At 40.1% G+C, this 21,523-nt stretch overlaps 1 protein-coding gene across 1 annotated transcript in view; it reads left to right on the top strand.

Annotated features, from left to right (window-relative positions):
- The window catches only part of ERICH6 (glutamate rich 6), a 45,865-nt gene extending 25,358 nt beyond the window's left edge, over nt 1–20,507 (top strand). The window contains exons 10-14 of the mRNA XM_027543595.1: nt 86–231; nt 5,787–5,872; nt 7,842–7,997; nt 12,095–12,323; nt 20,144–20,507. Of these exons, the coding sequence (XP_027399396.1) occupies nt 86–231; nt 5,787–5,872; nt 7,842–7,997; nt 12,095–12,323; nt 20,144–20,407 (881 nt within the window). The 3' untranslated portion in view covers nt 20,408–20,507. The remainder of the gene's footprint in view (nt 1–85; nt 232–5,786; nt 5,873–7,841; nt 7,998–12,094; nt 12,324–20,143) is intronic.
- Nucleotides 20,508–21,523: the final 1,016 nt, after the last annotated feature.

A 21,523-nucleotide genomic window follows, 5' to 3' on the forward strand; every position in this document is an offset into this window, starting at 1 on the left:
ATAGAGTTTGAAATTTCATTTTAGAAGAGAGATTTTGGAAAGTTTTAAACATATATATATATTCGTGTGATTCTTGTCCCATTAGATGCAAAACACTATAAAACAATTTCTTATCAACTTTCGGTGGATATTCCAGAAATAGAGTCAGTTAAGGAAGAACTAACTGATTATCAAGTGGACAAAAGAAACATATCCATTGTTTGCTGTGATTCTAGGATAGCATGTGGAAAGGTAATTAGATTGTAATTTTTTAATTTGCTACTCTTTAAAAACCAGTTTTACTTAAAATTATAAAAGCTGTCTCGATGAAGATGGTGGCTTGGTTACAGGACACGTTTAACTATTAGTCATAAAGAATTGGTACAGACTTGGCCTTTTAACTTCTACTTTAGAATAATGGGCTTCCTTGGTGGCTCAGTGGTGAAAAATCCACCTGCAATGTAGGAACTGTGGGAGATACAGGTTCGATCCTTGGGTTGGGAAGTTCCCTGAAGTAGTGTGTGGCAGCCCATTCCAGTATTCTTGCCTAGAGAATCCCATGGACAAAGGAGCCTAGTGGGCTACAGTCCATAGGGTCACAAAGAGTCAGACAAGACTAACGTGACTTAGCATGCACGAACGCAGACTTTATAACAATACCTTACGTGTGTCTTATGAGGGGCTATTTTGGTTAAAGCCTTTTTACTTTAAAATGTTATCACTGTATAGTGAGGAACATTTGGAACCCTTTAGAAACCTAAAATCAATGGTAGAAAATCACCAGAAGTCTTAGCCTCATCCCCAAAATCATGATTAATATTTCAATATTATCTAGATCTGCACCACCCAATGTGGTAACAAATATTTCACATGGCCATCCAAGTTTAAAGGAATTAAAATAAAATAAAATTTGAATTTAATTCTTCAGTCACACTAGCTAAATTTCAAGTGTTAAATAACTGTGTGTGACTAATGGCAACCATATTTCAAGGCAGTTATAGAAAACTTTTATGGTCAATAAAAGTTCTATTAGCACTGTTCCAGAGTTTTTAAGCATAGGTTTTTGTTAACAGACCTGTAATTATATTACATGTGTAATTTTTTCTACTTTTAACTTTGTGTTATTGTGTTACTCACTCAGTTGTGTCCGACTCTTTGCTACCCCATGGACTGTAACCCACCAGGCTCCTCTGTCCGTGGGACAACAGTACTGGAGTGGGTTGCCCTAATTTTCAACAATTTTCCCATGATACTATATAGCTTACATTGCTGTTGTTTAGTTGCTAAGCTGTGTCCTACTCTTTTACAACCTCATGGACTGTAGCCCTCCAGGCTTCTCTGTCCATGGGATTTCCCAGGCAAGAATACTGGAATGGGTTGCCATTTCCTTTTCCAAAGGATCTTCCCAACTCAGGGGTCAAACCTGCATTTCCCACATTGGCAGGGGTATTCTTTACCACTGAGCCACCAGGAAAGCCCATAGGTTACATTAACATCATTTTAATATCTATGAGCCTTTTCATATAGTATCTAACCATTCTACTGATATTGGAAATAAAGATTATTAAAAGTTCTTTTGTTTTACTAAATAGTGTTGCTTTGAATATCCTTTTGTATAAATTTATTTTTATATAAATATAGAATCCGCCTGCAATGCAATTTGATTCCTGGGTCAGGGAGATCTGCTGGAGAAGGGATAGGCTGCCCACTCAAGTATTTTGGGGCTTCCCTAGTGGCTCAGATGGTAAAGAATCCGTCTGCAATGTGGAAGACCTGGGTTCGATCCCTGGGTTGGGAAGATCCCCTTGAGAAGGAAACAGCTACCCACTCTAGTATTCGGAGCTGGAGAACTCTGTGGACTGTAGCATGCCAGGCTTCTCTGTCCATGGGATTTTCCAGATAAGAATACTGGAGTGGGTTGCCATTCCCTTCTTCAATATGCAGAGTATATTATGCAAAATGCTGGGCTGGATGACTCACAAGCTGGAATCAAGAAGGCTGCGAGAAATATCAACAACCTCAGATAATGACAGAGAGAGTTGGTGATGGACAGGGAAGTCTGGCATGCTGCAGTCCCTAGGGTCACAAACAGTCGGACACAACTGAGCAACTGAGCAACAACAACATTACAAAGTATAGTAATTAAGATGGTGTAGCTTGGGGGCAGGATAAACAAAAAATCCATGATACAGAATCAAACTTATACACACACAGACATCTGATACGTGCCAGCAGTAACACTGCAAGGTAATGGAGAAAGGAAAATGTTCTCAACACCTGGTGCTGGGACAGTTAGATATCCATAGTTTTTAATGAAGTTGAAATAATATTTCATTCCCAGTGGATTAAAGACTTAAATGTGAAATGTAAAGCTACAATGATTTTTTAAAAAAATAGGTGAATAGCTTTATTATTTCAGGTTAGGGAAAGATTTACTAATTCTAAAAAGCAGTATCCATAAAGGAATTGATAAAATTTAAAAGAAAAGCCAAGAAGGGAGATATTTTATAGCACATATGATATACAAAGGGCTTTTATCCTAAATGTATAAAGAATTTTTATAAATCAACATGAAAAAAAAGTCTCCCTAGTAGAAAAAAATGAACTAAAAAAAACTTGACCACTTCTCCAAGAAAAAAATCCAAATGGTCAATAAACATATGAAAAGATGCTCAGCCTCATTAGTAACCTAGGAGAAGAAAACTGAAACCATAATTAGAGATCAGTGTACGCCGGCAGAGGAGCCTGGTGGGCTACAGGACGGAGCGGCTAAGCACACACACACACACACGTATGTACATACCTATCATATTGGCTAAATAAATAAATTGTAAAGTCTGATACTACTGAATGTTAGAAAGGATGTAGAATAACAGTCACTACAGTTTAGCCTGTAGTGGGAATGCAAATTGGTACAACAGCTTGAAAATCATTTTGGCAGTTTTTTGTAAAGTGAAAGACACATATCCTTTTGTAAAGTGGAATTCAACAATTCTTCCTCTGGATATAAGATCTGAGAGGAACTGGGTACCAGCATACATGCAAACAAGTGTTCAGAGTATCATTATCTATAAGCCAAAAACTGGGAACAACCCATATACCCATTAAAAATACAATGGATAAATAAATGATGAAGTCATACAATAGAATACTATACACAAATGGAAGCTATTGGACTCTGGCTACACACTGGGGCACATATGAATCTTACAAATGTAATGTTGATTAAAAGAAACAAAATATAAAAAATTCCCATTATATGATTCCATTTATGTACAATTCAAAATGGGAAAGAAACTATATTGTTTAGAGATCATAGAACACTGACTTTGGGTTAGCACACAGGGGACTTCTAGAGTTTTAGCACTTGACCCAGATGGTAATAACATGGATGTTCATGTTGTAACTATCCATTAACAAAATAGCATATTTTAGTGCTTCTCTGAATGTATTTTATATTTCATAAAAATGAGAAACATATTATCTTTCAAAATAAATGGCAACATTTACATGAAAATTTAGATTATTTCATTGTTTAGCCCTAGGAATTCTTATATCCATTTTATTATAATTCAAGATTAGGAAGAAATAGAATTAAACTGAATTTTTAGTTCATTATAAAACATTGTTGGGTACAAATTCATTTTCCTATTGAGTATTACCTAGATAATAAAATAGTTAGGCTTAGAGCTATAACACAGAATCTCTCTCAGTATTTCTTTCTTCATCTTCCCATATTTCACTAGTATTTTGCTCAAATGAATTTCAAGAGCAACCTTGAAGAGACACCAGATGCTACAGCTTATACTAGAGTGTAAAGTCACTTTATTGAAGTATAATTTATAGTGAAACTCACTTTTTTTATATGTACAGCTCCATTAATTTTGATAGTTATAAAATCACCTCTACAATCAGGATATAGGATATCTCCATTGTACTAGAGCTGGGTTTTGTTTTTTTTTTAATCTTCTGTTTTCACAGCAATATGTGTATAAAGTAAAAGTAGATAAATAAAAAATAAACTTGGTTGAAAAACTGGCATAAGACCTGAATAGACATTTTTTTTTAAAAAGACATAAAGATGGCCTTACAGGCACATTAAAAGATGCTCAACGTCACTAATCATCAAGGAAATGCAAATTAAAACCACAATAAGATATCACCCTCACAGCTGTCAAGAATGGTGTCATCCAGAAGAACACAAATAACAAATATTGGCAAGGACGTGGAGAAACGGGAATCTTTATACACTGTTAGAGGGAACGTGCATTGGTGCAGTCACTACAGAAAACAGTATGGTGTTTCCCCAAAAACCTAAAAATAGAATTACCATATGATTCAGCATTTCCACTCTTGAGCGTATACATGAAAAAATAAAAATGCTAATTTGCAAAGAGACATGCACCACAGTGTTCATAGCAGCATTATTTATTGTACAATAGCCAAGACATAGAAACAACCCAAGTGTCCATCAACAGATGAATGGATAAAGAAGACGTGACATATACACACACACACATACATATGAATGGCCTTACCCTGGTGGCTCCAATGGTAAAGAATCTGCTTGAAAGGCAGGAGACACAGGTTCAGTCCCTGCGTTGGGAAGATCCTCTGGGGAAGAAAATGGCAACCCACTCCTGTATTCTTGCCTGGAGAATTACAAGGACAGAGAAGCCTGGTGGGCTACAGTCCACAGGGTTGCAAAGAGTTGGACACAACTGAATGACTAACACACGTAGATATGAATAGTACTCAGCCATAAAAAAAGAATGAAGTTTTGCCATTTGTTGCAACATGGATGGAAGGTATTTGACTAAGTGAAATAAGTCAAAGACAAATACTGCCTTGTATCACTAATATGTAGAGTCTAAAAGAAAATAAACTAGTGAATATAATGAAAAGCAGACTCATAGAAAACAAACTAGTATTTTTCAGTGGGGAGAGGGAAGTGGGGAAGAGCAAGATAGGGATAGGAGGTTACGAGGTACAAACAACTATGTATAAAATAAATAAGCTACAAGGATAATACTGTACAGCACAGAGAATACAGCCCATATTTTACAATAAGTATAAACGAAATATAGCCTTTAAAATTGTGAATCATTCTGTTGAAGCTTATATAATATTGTACATCAACTATACTTCAATTTTTAAAAAATACCTACCATGTGATAAGCTCTTTTTAAGTGTTTGCTGTTTTGATGAGAACAATTACTTAAAATATAATCCTGACTAAGGAATGATGCTAAAGCTGAAGCTCCAGTACTTTGGCCACCTCATGCGAAGAGTTGACTCATTGGAAAAGACTCTGATGCTGGGAGGGATTGGGGGCAAGAGGAGAAGGGGACGACAGAGGATGAGATGGCTGGATGGCATCACTGATTCGATGGACATGAGTCTGAGTGAACTCCGGGAGTTGGTGATGGACAGGGAGGCCTGGCATGCTGCGATTCATGGGGTCGCAAAGAGTCGGACACGACTGAGCGACTGATCTGATCTGATCTGATCTGAAAGCCTAAGCACTCTATCTTGTCCTACTGAATACATTTTTTTTAACTTTTGAATAAATTAAAAAAGACAAAAACCACAGACCCTTTAAACAGAAAAGTAATGTCAGATTTTTGCCAGAAAGGTTTTATTAAGTTATCTGCATGGGTTAGGGACAATCTTTAATGGTTCCTAAGGATTGTCCCCTGTTGCTGATGCAGGACTAAAAACTTAAGAAATGGTTTGCATCACTATCTAGCAAGCAAGAATGTCTGTTGTCATCACATAACCATCCTTTTGTTTTCTGCGGCGTGTAGATCGTGACGAATGAGCTCTTTGAAAAGCACTACAAACATGGGAGCAAGTTTCTGACTTCATTTCCAGACGGGACAACGCAAATATTGTATCCTTTCTTTTAACAACTTATTTTCATTAGCTTATTTCTTCACAAAATGAAAGCTAAAGAAAAAAAAGATTTAAAAAATATGAAGGAAAAAGATAGATATGACTAAATCCTATCACGCAGAGCAAAGCTATTAACATCTATTTATACATCTTTTCTTATTTTTTCCTAGGAGCAATTATATAATTCTTTAAAATTAATTCTAAACAAGTTCATTATTTTATAACTTGCTCCCTTTACAAAATAATATTAGACAATAAATACTCATAAACATTATGAGTATATAATATGCAATAAATACAGAGATACTACATCATCTTTATATGCATATGGTATTCCATCATAGGGAGGAACTATAATTCCTTTAATCTATCCACTATTACTGATCAAAGCTGGTTTCACAATTTGGGGCTGTTTTATACAATGGCTAAATGAACAGCTTTGTGCATACTTTGCTGCATACTTATCACTTACTTTCTTGAATTAAATACCTAGAGAGAGAAATTCTGGGTAAGAAAAAAGCTTTACTAGATTTTGTCCCCCAGAAAATGTGTACCAGTCTACACATCCATGAGCAGTATGTTGTTTTTTAATACAAAAATTCAATATCCATTTTATGGAACACTAAGTTATTGATCACTTGAACTTCTGCCTGATGGCCAGGCCATTTGCTATTTGGACACAAAGGCCATTTAATATCTCTGGGAAAGTAAAACAAAGCTATGAAATTAGGAGGAGTTTTTGGTGAACTAAGGGCCTCACTTTGTAGGAGAAAGTCATTTTTAGCCATAGTTACCTACGTGTTTAGTCAAACCCCATCAAGAACCCAGAAAAATGACTTTATGGCATAAGAAGTAAAAGGAAGTTTTAGTTCCCCAGCCCTATAAGAAAGAGAGTAGGTTTTTCTTTCATTATATCAAAAAATTTTTAAATAACTTTCCAACTTGTAGCATTACTTATCATTTCCTGCCCTGGCTTTAATTCTTTTTCAATCCTTTGAAGACTAAGGCTGATTTTCAAAATGATTCAGAATCAATTTTGTGTTTACTTCACTGCTGGACTTCCAATCCATTTAGATAGGACTGAATATTAACAGTTCGTGAATTATCCTCAGTATATTCATTCTTTGATGCTATTGTAAATGGAATTATTTTCTTAATTTCATCTTCACTGCTTAGAAATACAATTTTTTTCATATATATTGACCTTTTAGTTTACAATCCTACTGAACTCTTTTGTTAGTTCTATGACATTGTTTTGCACTTCCCTTAGGATTTTCTTTTATACAAGAGCATGTTTTCTGCACTTAGAGATAGTTTACTTCTTCTATTTCCAATATAGGTGCCTTCATTTCTTTTTCTTCCATAATATTTTCCTGATTGGAACCTCCAGCATGAGGTTGAATGGAAGTGGGGAGAGTGGACATTTTTGTTTGCTTCCTGACCTTAGGGGGGAAACACCTAGTCTGCCATCAGTAAGTGTGACGTTAACTGTGGGTTTTTGTTAGACATGACTTATTTGGTTGAGGAGGTTCCTTTCTATTCCTAGTTCATTGAGTCATTTATCACGATAAGGTATTGGATTTTGTCAGATGCTTCTTCTGTGTCTGTTGCAATGATCATCTCTGTTTTTGCTCTTTTCTCTATCAATGTAGTATGTTCCCATTAATTTATTTTTAGATGGTAATCCAACCTTGCATTCCTGGGATGGACTCTGGTTTGTCGTTGTACATATAATCCTTTTTATATTTTGCTAGATTCCATTTGCTGGTATTTTTGGTGAGGATTTTTGTGTCTCATAAATATATTTTGATGCACACACAAAGCATAAAATTTTTTAGTAATTAACGGTGCTTCCCATTCATTTTCAGAATGCTTTATAGCTTTAAAGGACTCTCTCATAAGTTAAATTTATTCTCAGGCTAGTCAAAGACCATTAGAATAACTCAAATGACCTTAACTGATCTCAGTTACCCATCTGGAAACCTAGCCATCATCCGAGTGCCCAACAAGATAAATGGTTTCACTTGTATAGTCCAAGAAGACATGCCCACTAACCCTGCAATCCTGGCATTGCTAGATTCTTCTGGTAGAAGTTCCTGCTATCATCCCAATGGAAATGTCTGGTAGGCTTCTAGATTCCTCCTGCAGGCATTTTGTTTCTCAAGTTTCATGAAATTTTATTTTTCCTTTTGTTTTTTCAACTTTTTTGAAATATAACTGACGTATACTAGGTAAGTTACAAGTGTACAATGGTTATTGATTTGATACACTTATATGGTGCAAAATGATTACCTCTGTAGCATTAGCTAACTAACAACTGCATCATGTCACATAATTACCATTTCTTTCTAAGACATTTAAGATCCACTGTCTTAGCAACTTTCAACTACATAACTGCAGTGTTAATGAAAATCACTGTGCTATACATTAGATCGCCAGATTTTATTCATCTTATAACTAGAAAGACAAAAATGAATTTAAGAAGATTTATTTAAATTAGTGGTTGTAGGATAGGAATGTTCAATTCAGAGAAGTTTTTTATTTATGTCATCCCATATGCAGTGGAAAAATCCCAGGCAGTTACATAAAACAAAGCTCATCATATTTTTTCTATAAGCAGCAAGAAAATATAGCTGTACAATTTTAATATTAGGAAAAAAAACCCTCTAGATAAATTATATGGCCACTCTAGGGATGTGAGATATAAACCCAGCAGTCTCTCTTTAGCCTAAATGCTGGCCTCATCAGTGGAAATAATTCGCAACAGACAGCTGTCATACTCTGTTGTTGTTTGAGATATAGTCCTAACAAGTAGGCATCCCATTGGAGAAGGAAATGGCAACCCACTCCAGTATTCTTGTCTGGGAAACGCCATGAACAGAGGGGCCTGGTGGATTACAGTCCATGGGGTCACAAAAAGAGTCAGATACAACTTAGTGACTAAACAACAAGGCACCCCGTAGCCACAGTGAACAGCACTTTTCCTATGAGCAACTATATAATTCTTTAACAATTAATTCTTAACAACAATATACAAACAAAATCTCTAGCGATTAAGGTCCTGATGCCTTTGATCTACTACATGCTCTGTGACCTTGTATTATTTCATTTAGCCTGAGAAAGTGAAATTTGGGTTCTAACTTCAAATACAATTTCAACTTTTTAAGTTTTTCAGAAAGAGATATTCTCTGCCTTTAAACTATTTACAAGTATAACAATCTCATCTTGAGAAACTCTGCCAATAAATTGACAAAAGTTTGAACACTTTGCCGGTACTTGAGAAAGTTAGGATGCAGGGACCTATTAATATTGCACTTATAGTTCAAAGGAGTAGTCAAACCATTATCCCCAATTATATTGGAGGATTTCTACTTGTCCTTCAGTGTTCAGTAGCAATTCTGTGGGGCTTCCTTGGTGTCTGAGTGGTAAACAATCTGCCTGCCAATGCAGGAGACCTGGGTTTGATCCCTGGGTTGAGAAGATCCCCTGGAGAAGGAAATGGCAACCCACTCCAGTATTCTTGCCTGGAAAACTCCATGGACAGAGGAGCCTGGCAGGCCTTAGTCTGTGGGGTGGCAAAAGAGTCAGACACGAGTTGACAACTGAACAATAACAGCAGTAATTCTGTATTACATTTATTTGCTAAGGCACAATATTAATTGTCACCAAATATTCACTGGCTTCTAGGACTTTTCTGAACCAATGAACCCTTCCTACCCACCAAATGAACTCTGGGCCCCCTGACATGGCTCCTTAACACCCTCATAGCCTCTTGTATAGCAAGCCCACCTCTCCTGTAGGATTGAAGTTCCTTGAAGGCACACCCTGAATCTTTGCTACTACATGCTATGTAAATGCCATGGGCTCAAAGTTTATTTAATAAACAATTTATACAGATAATTTTAACCAAATGTTTTCTTCGCCTACATAGCATGATAAAACTAAATCTCCTTCCCAGAAACAATAAGAAAACCACCTCAATTTCTCATTTGTATTTTTGCTATTAGACTACTGCTACTACTCAAATTTGGGAAATAAGACTTGAGTTATCTTACTCTAGGGGGCCCTCATAGCTGGTTCATCTGATTTAAAAAAATAACTTATTATCAAATTAAGCCAACTTTCTAAGTACCTAGAACCCTACCTGCCGGGGTCCAGCCCCGGTGGATCCAGGGAATTCGAAGCGGGGACGGCGTCGGCGAGGATCAGGAAACAATTGGTTAATTAAATGTTAATTAAGGATATAAAGAGTAATAGAATAAGGATAGCTCAGCAGGAAAATTCAGTGGAGAAAAGAGGCTGAATAATTCAGCCAGAAGGTGAGAGAAAGAACGACATGGGGAGACCAAGCTTCAGTGAACAAGGCCCGCACTTTATTTTCCAAAGTAGTTTTTATACCTTAAGTTATGCATAGAGGATAATGGGGGACGGGGTAGAGTCATGCAGTAAGCCAGGCTTTCTTCCTGCAAACTTATCATATGCAAAAGTTTAGGTGATTTGCATCATCTTCTGGCCCAGAGGCCTGTTAACATTTTAAGACCCTTTCTTCAGAAAACTTATTTTTCTCTAAAGGTGATTAGTCAGGCGCCACCCTCCAGAAGCATTAGATAAAGTTGCATTCCTACAGGGCAAAGGTGTGGTGGGCTGTAACAAGAAAAAGAATTAACTCAAGGGTCCAAGGTTACAAACATTAAAGCTACTACTTACACCAATTATATTAATCAATACACTGCCAGGGACACAGCAGGTAAAGGATATGGAAACTTCGCAGCAAACATTGGCCCAACAAGTGAAAAACCCTTCACCAATACAATTTCTAATCAATCTTTTAACTGCTCAAAGGAATCTGTATTTAGACAGTTTAGAACATCTCATGCCTCTCACAGTTGCTCTGAGCAATCACATGTGGCCAGAAAAACCTATTCAGGCAGGCTAGAGGACTTGCAAAGGAGTTTGTAGGTTGAAACACTATCACACCTAGGAAGTTTATTAACTGGAGCTGTAAGTTAACTCTTTTTTTCAGAGAGAGGTAATGGGAGACAGCCCCCCGTAAAGTCAGAGGTGTAGGTGAGAGCACAAAGCAGAAAGTAGGCAGACTCTGGTTTTGGGGGTAGATGCTCGAGAATTTCCAGGGGGACTCCTGAGGCTTGATCCCGCCTTTGCGTATGCCGAGCCTCCTTCCTCATGACCTTTGCCACGGGCGGAGTGCCTCACGCTGGCTCCCAGCACATACCTATCCTCTCTCCCTGAGAAACACATGGTGAGCTGAGATGGAAGAATGTGATAGAGAGTGCAGAGGAGCTCATGGAATACAATGGCAGTCACCAGTGACACCAGATCTCAGATGGTACAGGGCTGCTTCTGTTGGTAATGTAGTAAAATGTGGCATTAGTGACTCTGAGAGATTGGGGCGCCTGGCTGGTGTCAGTTCCCCCTTCTACTCCATTACTGGGATCAACCACAGTGATCTCAAAGATGTTCCCTGAGCCCTTTCTACCCACACCAGCCTTGATATCCTAGAAGTCCTAGCCCCCCAGTTGCTGTTAGAAAACAAGTCTCAGTACTGAGGCCAGTACAGCCTTTCCTAGAGCTTACACTCACTGATATCCCTACTGGCACAGGAAACGTCTAAGCACCAGTCCTCACCCGTCTTCCAGGCAGAGCCTGCCTTCTTGTGTTTTCTCATGTCCAGACTAAATCTTCCCTGCTCCCTGTTAATCCTCCCCAGCACATCAATCCCTTTATCATCCTGGTTTCACCTGTGGACACATTTTGGTTTATCACTAGGTCTTAAACTATACCCAGTACTTCAAATTAGTATAGAATTCTGTCACAGTATTATGGCTCCTATGATTATATGAGGTTTTCCATTATTCATATGCTATTGTGCACATCGTGTGTGTGTGTAGTTGTGTCCAACTCTTTGTGACCCCATGGACTGTAACCCAGCAGGTTCCTCTGTTCATGGGATTTTCCAGGCAAGAATGGTGGAGAAGGTTGCCATTTCCTACTCCAGGGAATCTTCCTGACCCAGGGACTGAACTCATGTCTCCTCTGTCCCCTGCACTGCAGGTGGATTCTTTACCACTGAGCCATCAGGGAAGTCATAAGCTGTTGGCTAGTATAAACTGCTACTCTCTTTGGTTAGCAAGTGGTAGAGCTAATTTCAAGGTTGAATTATAATGTTCCTGTTTATGATTTTTAATTTCCTTTTCCTCAGGGTATACATCAATATCTTGGGTGGTCAATATTCAGATCAAGCTGGCAACAGAGTAAGGGCTTGGAATTGGTCAAGTTCCGTCATTTCCTCACCCTTTGTTTCATTTAAACCTGTGTTTCTGGCTTTGAACCATTATGTTGGAATCCGTATCTTAGAACAAGACAAGATTTCAATCACTTTTCTAGCAATGGGCCAACAGGCAAGAATCAGTGTCGGAACCAAAGTGAAGGTAGGTCCGTTTTTATAAACATTTTAAAGCATTTAAATAATAAGAGTAAAATAATGTTAGTGTTATTACTGACAGATTATACTCATGTGTAATCTACTGTGCACCACTGTGAATTTTGAAATTCAAGGAAAAAACAGTGAAAGTTTTATATGGAATTGAATTGAATTCATATGGAATTGAGACAGCCTTATTATTTCTTCTTCCTCAAATTCCTTTTTAGTTCAAACTTGATTCCAAATAACATTTACTGTGTGTCTACTCTATGAGTAGTGCAGCTTTGAGGTTTTGGTTTTAGTATTTTATATTGTTTTTCTCTGTGTTCTAGCTGAAAGCCTTTGGCTGAGTCAGGAGACCTGGGTTCTGACCATGTTCAAGACCCAGCACAAGCCCTGTTTCCTTAGAGACACTTCCCAGACCTCCTTGCCCTTTGTCCAAACAAGGTCAATCGTGTCCTTCTCGAGGTTGTCCATGTGCGAGCTTGCTGAACTATTGAACTATGCGCCTTACTTGCCTTCGGGGCTGCCTTTCCTACTGGATGGTGAGCGTGAGCTCCTGCAGGATAGAATCTCTTTATTACTGATTTCTCTACACCACCCAGGGCATGGCCCAAAGAACACTCTCAGTGACCAGCAGTGCTGCACGATGGTTAAGAACACACACTTCAGGTTATAGGACATAGTTTCAAACCTCAAATCTGCCACTTAGCTAAGCTGGTGAACTTGAACTTCAGTGCCCTCCCCTATAAAATGGGGATGACTCCTCCATTATATTATTGATTGCTGTGACGATTCAATGAGAATATAAAGTGCTTAGCATGTTTCTTGGCACCAACTACTTAATAAATGATAGCCCAAGAGAGATGTTTGTTGTTGTTGTTTAGTCGCTAAGTCCTGTCCAGCTCTTTTGCAATCCTATGGATGTAGCCCACCAACCTTCTCTGTCCATGGAATTTCCCAAGCAAGCCCCAATAGAGATGTAGAATTTGTCAATTATATCTGTAAAGCTGAGATATGTATGCATGTATATGTATAGATTCAAGGGATTAGATGTATTAAAATTACATGTATATAAACGGATTACATGTATATAAAAGGGATTACATGTATATACACAGATTCAAGGGATTAGATCTGATAGACAGAGTACCTGAAGAATTATGGACGGAGGTTTGTGACATTGCACAGGAGGCAGTGATCAAGACCATCCCCAAGAAAAAGAAATGCAAAAAGGCAAAATGGTTGTCTGAAGAGGCCTTACAAATAGCTGAGAAAAGAAGAGAAGTGAAAGGCAAAGGAGCAAAGGAAAGATATACCCATTTGAATGCAGAGTTCCAAAGAATAGCAAGGAGTGATAAGAAAGCCTTCCTCAGTAATCAATGCAAAGAAATAGAGGAAAACAATAGAATGGGAAAGACTAGAGATCTCTTCAAGAAAATTAGAGATAAAAAGGGAACATTTCATGCAAAGATGGGCTCAATAAAGGACAGAAATGGTAGGGACCTAATAGAAGCAGAAGATATTAAGAAGAGGTGGCAAGAATGCACAGAACTATACAAAAAAGATCTTCATAGCCCAGATAACCATGATGGTGTGATCATGCACCTTGAGCCAGACATCCTGGAATGCAAAGTCAAGTGGGCCTTAGGAAGCATCACTATGAACAAAGCTAGTGGAGGTGTGATGGAATTCCAGTTGAGCTATTTCAAATCTTAAAAGATGATGCTGTGAAAGTGCTGCACTCAGTATGCCAGCAAATTTGGAAAACAGCAGTGGCCACAGAACTGGAAAAGGTCAGTTTTCATTCCAATCCCAAAGAAGGGCAATGCCAAAGAATGTTCAAACTACTGCACAATTGCACTCATCTCACATGCTAGCAAAGTGTGAAGTTGCTCAGTCGTGTCCGACTCTGCGACACCATGGATGTAGCCCACCAGGCTCCTCCGTCCATGGGATTTTCCAGGCAAGAGTACTGGAGTGGGTTGCCATTTCCTTCTCCAGGGGGTCTTCCTGACCCAGGGTCAATCAAGTCATTGCAGGCAGACGCTTTACCATCTGAGCCATACAACTCAACACATGCTAGCAAAGTAATGCTCAAAATTCTCCAAGCCAGGCTTCAACAGTACGTGAACCGTGACTTCCAGATATTCAAGCTGGATTTTAGACAAGGCAGAGGAACCAGAGATCAAATTGCCAACATCCGTTGGATCATCGAAAAAGTAAGAGAGTTCTAGAAAAACATTTACTTCTGCTTTATTGACTGTGGCCAAAGCCTTTGACTGTGTAGATCACAACAAACTGTGGAAAATTCTTAATGAGATGGGAATACCAGACCAGTTTACCTGCCTCCTAAGAAATCTGTATGCAGGTCAAGAAGCAACAGTTAGAACTGGACATGGAACAACAGACTGGTTCCGAATCAGGAAAGAAGTACGTCAAGGCTGTATATTGTCACCCTGCTTATTTAACTTATATGCAGAGTACATCATGTGAAATGCTGGGCTGGATGAAGTACAAGCTGGAATTAAGGTTGCCAGGAGAAATATCAATAACCTCAGACACACAGATGACACCACCCTTATGGCAGAAAGTGGAGAAGAACTAAAGAGCCTCTTGATGAAAGTGAAAGAGGAGAGTGAAAAACTTGGCTTAAAACTCAACATTCAGAAAACTAAGATGGCATCTGGTCCCATCACTTCATGACAAATAGATGGGAAAACAATGGAAACAGTGAAAGACTTTATTTTGGGGGGCTCCAAAATCACTGAAGATGGTGACTGCAGTCATGAAATTAAAAGACACTTGCTCCTTGGAAGAAAAGCTATGACCAACTTAGCGTATTAGAAAGCAGAGACATTACTTTGCTGACAAAGGTCCACCTTGCCAAAGCTATGGTTTTTCCAGTAGTCATGTATGGATGTGAGAACTGGACCATAAAGAAGGGTGAGCACTGAAGAACTGATGCTTTCAAACTGGGTTGCTGGAGAAGACTCTTGAGAGTCCCTTGGGGTGCAATGAGATCAAACCAGTCAACCCTAAAGGAAGTCAACCCTTAATATTCATTGGAAGGACTGATGTTGAAGCTGAAACGCCAATATTTTGGCCACCTGATGCGAAGAGCCAACTCATAGGAAAAGACCCTGATGCTGGGAAAGATTGAGGACAAGAGGAGAAGGAGGTGACAGAGGATGAGATGGTTGGATGGCATCACTCACTTGATGGACATGAGTTTGAGCAAGCTCCAGGAGTTGGTGAAGGACAGGGAAGCCTGGTGTGCTGTAGTCCATGGGGTCACAAAGTCGGACACGACCGAGTGACTATATATAGAACATACATAATATGTGACTTTGAATAAGTATCCTAAACTCTGAGGACCTTGTTTCATCAATCATTCAAGGAAGAGATGGCTCCAAACTTCAAAGACATCTTCAGTTTCTAAAACATCTATACATTTAAGCACGTGGAAATATGACTTCAGGATTCCCCATAGGCAGGGATATTTTATAAGCACCAAACAAAAGGAAGACTTCAGATTCAGTCAACAGAGAGCGAGGGTCCACGCTGTGCTAAGCAATATTCAAGCGGCTTCCAGTTGATCTAGCTACTGCAGTCAGCTGGCAAGTCCAAACAAGTTTCTTCCTTGGTTAGAAATCTACAATATAGCCTCTTTTTGGTTCAATACATTCATGGTAAATGCATCCTTACCAAAAATGTCAAAAATGCTCTGTCTCTTTCTCCTCGCCTCTCTTCTTCGAAATGAGTTTTGAAAAAGAGTTGGTGCAAAAGAATCTGATGTTAAAAACGTTTGCTTTTCTCATCATCCTCATAATTACCCTTTCAGTTTTTTAAAATTGCAAAAGTGACATGTGAATACACTGTTATATTTGAAGATTCGAATAATATAGACATAAAAGAGTTAAAAATGATATTCTTCCCTTCCATCCTTTCTTCTATTCTAATCCTCTTCCCAAAGGTAATCACATTGAAAATTTGGTGTGTATTTCTCTTTTCTATATATTTATAAATTATTCATATACATCTTTTTAAAATAAAAATTGCATCTGACTATACTGATTGTCGGAGATGGCAATGGCAACCCACTCCAGTACTCTGACCTGGAAAATCCCATGGATGGAGAGGCCTGGTAGGCTGCAGTCCATGGGGTTGCTAAGAGTCAGGCACGACTAAGCGACTTCACTTTCACTTTTCACTTTCATGATTGGAGAAGGAAATGGCAACCCACTCCAGTGTTCTTGCCTGGAGAATCCCAGGGACGGGGGAGGCTGGTGGGCTGCCATCTATGGGGTCGCACAGAGTCGGACACGACTGAAGCGACTTAGCAGCAGCAGCAGCAGCAGCACACTGATTGTACTATTAGACTTGTTCTATTTGTTTTTGTTTTCCACAAGTTAAATGGAATATCTTTCATGTCTACATATCCAAGTAAATTTGTCTATTCGGTTGTTGCATAGCATTACACGTTTACTGTGGTTACCATATGCTAAATCTAATGCCCTCTCAGTGGCAATGGGCACACATAGTTTCTCACCCCCTCCCCCCAGAAGCATTTCCTCCCTTGCTTCCAGGAGTTACTCTGCTTTGATTTTACTTCCACCTCAGGGGCTACTCCTCATTTTTCTTTGCCTATTTTCTTCATCTCCCCTCTTTTAAATATTGAAAGGCTCCAGGGCCTGTCATTGGGCTCACCTCTTCTCTCTCTGTACTAACTCCCTAGGTGATCTCATTAGGTTTCTGTCCTGAAATGCCATCTGCTTGCTGATAACCCCTCCTTTGATCTCCAGGTGGATCTCCCAGGAACTTTAAACTTGCATATCTCTGATTCCAACCCTGCATCTCCATCTGGCATCTAAAGGGTATTAAGAACTTCACAGAGTAAAATGACATTGGAAGGCATATTCTACCTTCGGTCTTCATCTCAGGAAATGGCAACACCTTTCTTTCAGTTGCTCAGACCCAAAACTTTGGGGTTGGTCCTCTCTTCTCTATTTCACAACCCCACGTCTTTCATCTGCAAGTCCTCTAAACGCCACCACCAACTTGTCACCAGATTCCAACACTGCTTGCATCCTTCATTACTGTCACCCCGTCTGCCTCATGTATCTACTTAATCCATCTTGTTTAAATTATTACAACAGCCTCCTCCCGAGTGTCCCAGCTTCCACTCTTCCCAAAGTCAATTCTATCATGATAGTAAGAGTGATATTTTGAAAGCGTAATTGATATTTATAGGGCATTCCATCCAAAAGCAGCAGAATACATGTTCTTCACAAGTACACATGGAACATTCTCCAGGATTGACCACATGCTGGGCCACAAAGTCAGCCTCGGTAAATTTAAGAAAATTGAAATCATATCAAACATCTTTTCCAATCACAAAGCCATAAGATTAGAAATAAACCACAAGAAAAAAACTGTAAAGAACACAAACACATGGAAGCTAAACAATCTGCTACTAAACAACCATTGGATCACTGAAGAAATCAGAGGAAATCAAAAAATACCTAGCGACTAATGAAAATGGTCTAACTGTGACTTCTAACGTTACTCAGAGTAAAAGCCAAGATCCTATAAAACACCTACAATACTATACATGATCTGGACTTCCTTTTTTAATATTTCTCTGTGGTCCTCTTTTCCTACCCACTTTGCCCTAGCCACCATGGCCTTTTTGCTGTTGTGGACAATGCCATGCACATCACTGCCGCAGGGCTTTTGCACTTGCTGTTCCCTCAACCTAAAATGTCCCATACCCCACTTAGCACCTCCCTCAGGTTCTGCTCTCAGAGTCCTTTCCTGACCACCCTGTGTAAACTCCCAGCACCCCCACCCCACCCCTACCATGGGACTCATATAGTGCTCTTGTTTTCTTTCACTTCTATATAGTCTATGAGTTCTATTTTGATTTCTTCAACTCAGTAATTACTGAACTTTCAAATAAGGTTTTTTAAATTTGCTACCTTTTCTCATGAACTTCTAAATGGTCAAGGAATATGGCTTACATTTGTTCTTGCTGTTTAGAATGCAGGGATATTTTCTTTGTAGTTGATGACATAATTTGTGACTGTTCCATGTATATTTGACCCCCCAAATGGCTGCATGTTTATTGGCACAAATTGTATAACGTATGTTTAATTGTTCTCTTCATACTTCTCTCTATATCCTTTTCTTCTTATATTGTTGGTTTATTTCTGAGAGATGTATGAAAATATCCCAGTAGAACTGTGAATTTGTCTGTTTTTTCCTGTAATTTCTATCAGGTTTTGCTTTGTCTGTCTTGAAGTTCTGTGGTTAGGAAATTCAAGGCGTTGTCTTCATGGTGAGTTACACCTTTCACCCGTGGGTCAGCTCACCTATTGGCCCTTCAGCTTTGTGTCCATTGTGTGACTCAGAGTATCACTGAGGGTTTTTGTTTCTATTTTGACGAAAAAATTTAACATCATCAATATGTTTCCCTCTTAACGCTCTTTGCCTGAAATGCCATCCTGATATTCACTTGCCTTTGAGCTCAGAATATGTGTGCTCTGGACCAGTGCATTCATTTGATCATTGATCTCTCAGTGGTCCCAGCTGCTTCTCAATTTTCAGGAATTCCTTAAGATTATTCCTGCTGATGAAAATCTTTCCTATTTCCTATTGATTTACTCTCTGAAAATGTTTCCTATTTTATGGGATTTGGGATTGAAGAAAACTAAAAATGGTGATTCACCCTTCATTTCTCAGCTATCTTAACCTCCTTCCCCCATCCCTCTTTCCTTTCTCCCTCCCTTCCTTCCAATGTGGGGAGGGGTGAAAATGCAGAATACTGTGATCTCACATCTCTGGCAGGTGAATAAGTGGCCACTCTGCCTGCAGGAGGTAGCAGATGGGCTTGCTTTAGCCCACCCCACTGAGGCTACATGCCCCTCCTGGGCTGGTCCTAAAGCTCAGCCTTGGAAACATTCCAAGCAAGGCTGGGGACCTTTGACCTTCCTGCAGCTCGAGGAGACAGCATCAGCCTGGGTCACCCAAGGCTGAGAGGACATGGGCAGCACAGAGGGCAAGGAAGGGTCTTGGGGATGTTCATGTGCAGCAGCTCCTGGAGGTGGGGGCACATTTGGGAGAAGAAAAGGAGTGTCAGTCATCCCGGGGCCTTCTGGAAAGCCCAGCTCAGGTGCTCCCCACCACCTTCCCAGCCTCCAAACCAGTACTCACTTCACACTGGGTGTGTCCCAGGGACAGGATAACTATAGCATTTCTGTGCTCCCCTCAATAGATGCTGGTGAAATAGTATATGCTGTTATAATGACTTGAATGCGTAGTAAGCATTTGAAAGAAAATATGCAAATTCTGTTTGGTCTGGTCTGCTCTAGTCTCTCAAATCTCCAGAGATCATTCCTGTTCAGATCAGAATTAATACCACTGCCCCTATTTATAGATAACAATGGCACCCCACTCCAGTACTCTTGCATGGAGAATCCCATGGACGAAGGAGCCTGGTGGGCTGCAGTCCATGGGGTCGCCAAGAGTTGGACACAACTGAGCGACTTCACTTTCACTTTTCACTTTCATGCATTGGAGAAGGAAGTGGCAACCCACTCCAGTGTTCTTGCCTGGAGAATCACAGGGACAGGGGAGCCTGGTGGGCTGCCTATGGGGTCACACAGAGTTGGACACGACTGAAGTGACGTAGCAGCAGCAGCAGACTCACAGAAGACTCCAGCCCCTAACTAGTGTTGCCTCTTGCCTCCTCCCACCTCCTGCTTCTGCAGTCACTATTTCCACATGGAACCCTGAGCTTCCTTTCTCTTTCTCTTTGCTGAAAAGCTGCTAAATGCTAAGGAGATTCCAGCGCTCCGATACCTGAACGGGGATGACCTTCTTCTGCTGGCCAGTTTAATAAAGATCCGACGCCTGTTTCATAAACTGGAAGGATGTGTGAATTTCCCCTCCAGCCAGGTTTGGGAAAAATTAAAGCAACCTTCCTACCTTTCTTCACTTTCTCTAAAACTAATTGCCCTTTGTCACAATTCTGGTATGAAGCAAGACATAATAACAACAATAGCAGCTATGATAAATGAAAACATTTAACAAATGATGATGGTGCTTTCATTTGTTCTGCTGTGTTTTTCTGGGAGGCAGTGTGGGAGATCTCAAGAAAAGTGTATACAATGACTAGGAAATACCAAGAAATGGGCTTTATTACAAATTTGGAGCACATCCTGAGTCATCCCTGGTTTGCACTCTTGGTCAGAAAACTAAACCACTGACTTTGGGGACAACAGAGAATAAGTAAGTCAGCCAAAGGCCTTATTTTTCAGTCAGAGTTCCATCAGGAAAACAGAAAGCAGGGAGGGAGCAGGTGCTTTCACAACCTCCGGAAAAGCTGGGAAAGTGAAGGTCAAGGAACAGCTCTGCTATTTGGGAAAATGAGGGAATCTCAGGAAGCCGTCTACAGGGTCACACAGAGTCGGACATGACTGACGTGACTTAGCAGCAGCAGCAGCAGCAGGAAGTCACAAAGCCAACAGCACCCAGGGAGAGAGTGGCAGGAGCTACTCACACTCCAATGCGGGAATGGCAAACAACTGCCACCCTGCAAAGGCCACCCTCCTGCCAGAAGTGAGCAACGGCCGCTGCTCCTCTTCCACCTCCCACACCTCAGGCAGGTGCATCTCCCTGGGGAACCATAGTGGGATCCCACTGGCAAAGGATTATGGGACCACGTGTCTTTCCCCTTCTGAGGGGAGGGAGGAGGGATTTGCTGGATCCACAGGGATAGCACAGCACAGCACAGCAGCCTCTGCTCAGTGATAAAATTACTTAAGAGCAGAAAGCAGAGGTGAGAGTCTTTAGGTGGAGAGCCCTAAAGACTGGAATGCCCAGCCTGCCCTCTCCTGAACTTCCTGACTTCCCAGTTCTCTATTCTTGGGAGAGGGAGGAATCTCGTAGGAGGGGCCATTCCTTACAGTGATAACAGATTTGGTGTTTAAGTGTGTGTAGCAAGAGGAGAAGGCAATGGCACCCCACTCCAGTACTCTTGCCTAGAAAATCCCACGGACAGAGGAGCCTGGTAGGCTGCAGTCCATGGGGTCGCCAAGAGTCGGACACAACTGAGCGACTTCACTTTCACTTTTCACTTTCATGCATTGGAGAAGGAAATGGCAACCCACTCCAGTGTTCTTGCCTGGAGAATCCCAGGGACGG

The sequence above is a fragment of the Bos indicus x Bos taurus genome, chromosome 1 (genome assembly GCF_003369695.1).
Source record: "Bos indicus x Bos taurus breed Angus x Brahman F1 hybrid chromosome 1, Bos_hybrid_MaternalHap_v2.0, whole genome shotgun sequence".
NCBI lineage: Eukaryota > Metazoa > Chordata > Mammalia > Artiodactyla > Bovidae > Bos > Bos indicus x Bos taurus.